A 4,690-nucleotide genomic window follows, 5' to 3' on the forward strand; every position below is an offset into this window, starting at 1 on the left:
GGTGGGAAAGAAACTTCTTTGGCTACTGAATTATTTGTTTTGTATCAGCTTGCTTCCCAAGAGGTGCATAATCAAATATTGGACGAGCCATTTTTAATGCTTTTGTTGAATCGTTGTATCTGTGTGCCTACAAAATTTTCGCTAGTTTTTATGTATTTTGACAATCTTTCTGGTAATTAGAAACAAGCTATGCTTAGACTGTTTGCAATGCTCCTGTGCGAGGGATGAGTTAGCGAGGGTGAGCTTCGCCATGGCTGAGTTATGGACACGAACGTGAGGTTGGCGTGGGTACAAGGATGAACAAATACAATTGAATTTGAATCAACATCAAGCCAGATAGACACGGTTTTATTTTTATAAAACTTGGGTGCAGCAATTAGCAAGCTGTCCTCTAATCAATGCTCGCTTTATCAAGTCATTTTCAATGCTGTGCATGCGTCGGGTCGCTAGAATCTCTGTACTTTCATATCTATCATGTTTGCTCTCAAATTCACAAGCACAAATAGGTGCTCTGTTCACAAGGAGGAGCTTCAATCTGGATGAATTATGTTGTTTTCTGGGGAAATGAATTGTGTTTAGTTGATTTGATTCTTCATCTTTGCCGTATATAATTGTACTAATGGAAACACAAAGCTACAGTACAAGGAAAGAGAGTGGAAGCTGAGGACTAATTTCAGTATTCGTTGGGCGCGTGAGTGGTAATTAATTTGATTCATTTTCTCTGTTGGCGCAATTCGAGAGTTCGTGTTTTGGACGTGTGGGTTGGTGGTGGATTAGCTGAGGATTCACTGTCACCGCTTCCAGTTGTTGTCACAGCCGCTCACCAACTAAAGACAGTGACCAAGGCAACAACTTTCAAGTTTCAGCCACCTTCACCACAAAGTTCCCTTAGCTATTTTTGTACATAACAAATTTAATATTATTTATATTTTTATAAAGCCACAAAGTAAAATATATTTCAGCTTCGCCTACAGTCTTTGATAGTTTTTGGAGGAAGCTGTGGATTTAAACCCTTGAGACAGACAGTCCTGGTTTCTGAGCTGTTTCCTAAAAGCCCAGACCAGAAACCACAGGCTTATCAAACAGCCCAGCCCGTCTTGGCCCGCAAAGACCCAGAAATGGCCCATCGCCCAACCGCAAGTGATGGCCCACCACTCGCTGTCACTGTCACCTACTAGCCACGACCACGAGCTCTCGCCCCTGTTTGTTTTAGCTTTTTGGAGCTTATGGCCACCAAAAGCTGCTGCGGACTGCCAAACACTCAGCTTTTCAGTCAGCTTCTATAAAATTTATTTGGATAAAAACCATTCAAAATCAACGTAAACACATAATCGGTTGAGTCGTTGTAATAGTAGGAATCCGTCACTTTCTAGATCCTGAGTCCTATGAACACTTTTATCTTCCTCCGCATATAATTCTAATGATACTTAGATTCTCTACACAGCCAGATTTTTCCCACAGCCAGATTCTCAGAAAAGCTGGTCAGAAAAAAGCTGAACCAAACAGGCTCCTCCTCTCTTGAGAAACTGCGGTCGTTCTTCACTGGAGCCAGCTTGGTCGGTTCGTTTACCACCAAAGCGCCCCGCAAAATCTCGCCGCCGACCGCCATGGCAGCCGCCGACGAGACGCGTCCGCTGCTCGTTGCTATATCTCTCGCCGTAGCCGCCTGCTGCCTCGCGCAGCTGGCGGTGGGGGACACGAACGGCGTCTACGAGCCGTGCAGTGACGCACGGATCCAGCGCGGGGACGGCTTCACCTTCGGGGTGGTCTTCGCCGGATACAACGCCTTCTTCTCCGGCAACACACAGCTCTCCCCCTGCGACCGCCGCCTCAACCTCGCTGCCTCCGGGCAGCTCGCCGTCTTCCGCCCCAAGGTCGACGAGATCTCCCTCCTCACCATCAACACCACTACCGGATTCAACCCAGTAAGCGATCCTGAGTCCTGACCTGCTTTGAGTTTCTAATTTCTTGTTTGAATAAATAAGTTTGGGGCGGATCCGAATTCCATCTGAGTTTGCATTCTTCGTGCTTGTAGAAGTAGGTCTCGGTTGCCACGCCATAGGTAGGGCTAATTAGCATTTATTTGTTGTTCTAACTGGAAGTAGGGCTGTTTAGCATGATCCTGGTGCTTTCTGTAGAAATTGTTCATCTAACTGATGCTACCTTGGAGTAACAGAGTTTCTGCTCAGTGATTTGATTCAATGCAAGATATTGATCCACAGCTCCAGCAGCAGTGAATGTCCACTAGGATAGAAGGGCTAGTTTTATGTTGTTGGGGGAGCATGCATTGTAAGACTGTTGGATGCCACCTAACACTATCTCCAGCAGCTTACCTATACTCATCTATGTTCAAACTACACTCTACAAACAGTGCAATGTACAACGCAAAATAGTGTAAAACAATGTTTTTGGTGACCATATGGGTGACATGGTCAGCCAAAACACTGTTTTGCACTGTTTGTAGAGTGTAGTTTGAATATGTGTATGGGTATGGGTAAGCTGCTATCTCAATATGCTTACCATCGTCTGCAGAGGCGGACGCAGTACACAGGCACCACAGGCCACGGCCTGGGCTGCCTCGCGCGTCTGTATGGAGCATGTATTTGACTCCAGTTCAAAAAAGGATGCAAAGCTCAGGCTACCGCAGGCCTGCACCGCAGCACTGGCTCACAGCCTAGGCTGCCATAAAATCCTGGGTCCGCCACTGATCGTCTGTAGATTGTGATTTGAGTTTCTTTAAGACCTTTTTGCATAAAATGGCAGGCGCACTACCATTCATTAAGTAGCAGGGAATAATTTATTTTAGGAAGTCCTGTACAATGAGGTCCAAAGCAAGTGATGTATTGTGAAACAACAAATAACCAGAAAAAGTATCGGCTTGGTAAAAGAGATGGCAGGCGCACTACCATTCATTAAGTGATGTATTGTGAAACAACAAATAACAATGTTGCGGTATGAATTAACCTGAACAGGTAAATTGTAGCAACAACTTAATTAGATAAAAGATTTCATGTTCGTGGACGACATGTCATGGGGTATTTTGTAGGGGTTTCTGCCTTCGTAACACTTGTATTAAGTCCTAAGCCCTTGAGCTATAAATTTCCAGGGTTTCCTCCCTTTAGTTATGTTTGATCTTTAAATGCTCCGCTTAACACTATGCCTCAGAATGTTTTTTTTGGTTCTCTATATTGACCTAAAAAAGAAATAAACACTAGGAACTTTACATCTTTATGCATCAAGTTTACTGTCGTGGTGCCATGGTTGTCACGTGTGAGCTCTAAGTATCCTTTGTTTTGCTGTCTGTATTCGTGGTTAAATCCATGGATCCAGTGTTGGCATTGCCAGTATATCGCCAAAGATGCTGTCTGTATTCGTGGTTAAATGCATGCATCCAGTGTTAACACTGTCATTATATCACCAAAGATGCGCATATTTTGTAGGCTTCAGCTGGTGGATTCATGGTAGCATTTGCCGGCAGGAAGTATGCAGCTAGATCTATTCCGATATTTGTATCCAACACCTCAGTCACAGTGTCCAGCTTCACACTGGTACGATTCGAGACAAACACACTATCATGTCCAGCATATCTAAACACGCAACAGAGAAGTTCTGAATCTTATTGCGACCTGACGATTCTTCTGTAGGTACTTGAGTTCAACAAAGGCAGACTCCAAAACTTGCACTGGAAGAAGGACGGCTGTGGCGCTTGCTCCGGCAAGTCGAACTTCGTCTGCCTCGGCAAACAGACATGCGCCATCAGGACGCAGAGCTGCAAGAGCCAAGGGCCCGTCGACTGCAGCGTCGGCATCCAGCTGGCTTTCTCTGGCACGGACAAGCACGAGTCGGTTCTGAACTCGTGGTACGAGGTCTCCAACCTGAGGCAGTACTCCCTCTACGGGCTCTACTCCAACCTCAAGGACACCCTGAGCGGCCAGTTCAACAAGATCTTCTAGGCTGTTTTGGTGCTGCCATTGTTTATTCTCTCCTGCTCCCATCCCGATCATTATTAATCCTGTTTTGGTACTTGTATCCAGATTCCAGACCAGTTTTAACCCTGTCTCAGCTCAACCGTATGTACCATTGCCCGTTGGTGTCGTTTTAGTGCCTAACAAGATTTATGAATTTTGTGATGAGCTAGCTACTGTCCTGCCGATGACTATGTTTGCTTCCAAAGGACACGGCTTATCGTCGCTGATATACCAGGTATTATGTTATAAATCACATGGACTGCCTATTAAGTTCGTTGAATATGTTCGTCCGTTTCTTCGTCAATAACTTCATCGGCTTATTAGATTAAGTTTGACTGTCTTTTCATCCACGTTATTTAACCAATTTCCTATAGTATGATCAATCTAGATAGCCATTATCCTCACTTTCTATCTTGGCCGGTAGGAAATACAGTGTAGATAATAGCAATATTTATATACCTAATTAGAAAAGCTGTTAGAGTGCAGTTTTTTCTACCAAAATACCTATTGCTAATAATTATTAGAAAGGACACAAAAAATCTCTTGGAGTTGCCCTAATATAACTACTAATCACCAAGTATGCATGGTAACATATATGATATGCAAATGAATATCAGACCGATCGTCATATGGATATATTATTATGTCAATTTATACATGCATACTTGAGAATATTAAATCATATTACTCTTATTTAATTTTGTAGCTCTCTGTCTATATTT

General features: G+C 43.8%; 1 protein-coding gene across 1 annotated transcript; it reads left to right on the forward strand.

Moving 5' to 3' along the window:
* The first annotated feature begins 1,537 nt into the window (after positions 1–1,537).
* On the forward strand, positions 1,538–4,249 carry LOC100273005 (expp1 protein). The gene is made up of 3 exons (NM_001147455.1): positions 1,538–1,925; positions 3,441–3,548; positions 3,645–4,249. The coding sequence occupies exons 1-3, from the start codon at positions 1,608–1,610 to the stop codon at positions 3,951–3,953; spliced, it is 735 nt and encodes a 244-aa protein (NP_001140927.1). The 5' UTR covers positions 1,538–1,607; the 3' UTR covers positions 3,954–4,249.
* The last annotated feature ends 441 nt before the right edge of the window (positions 4,250–4,690 follow it).

This window comes from Zea mays, chromosome 1 (assembly GCF_902167145.1).
Source record: "Zea mays cultivar B73 chromosome 1, Zm-B73-REFERENCE-NAM-5.0, whole genome shotgun sequence".
Lineage (NCBI taxonomy): Eukaryota > Viridiplantae > Streptophyta > Magnoliopsida > Poales > Poaceae > Zea > Zea mays.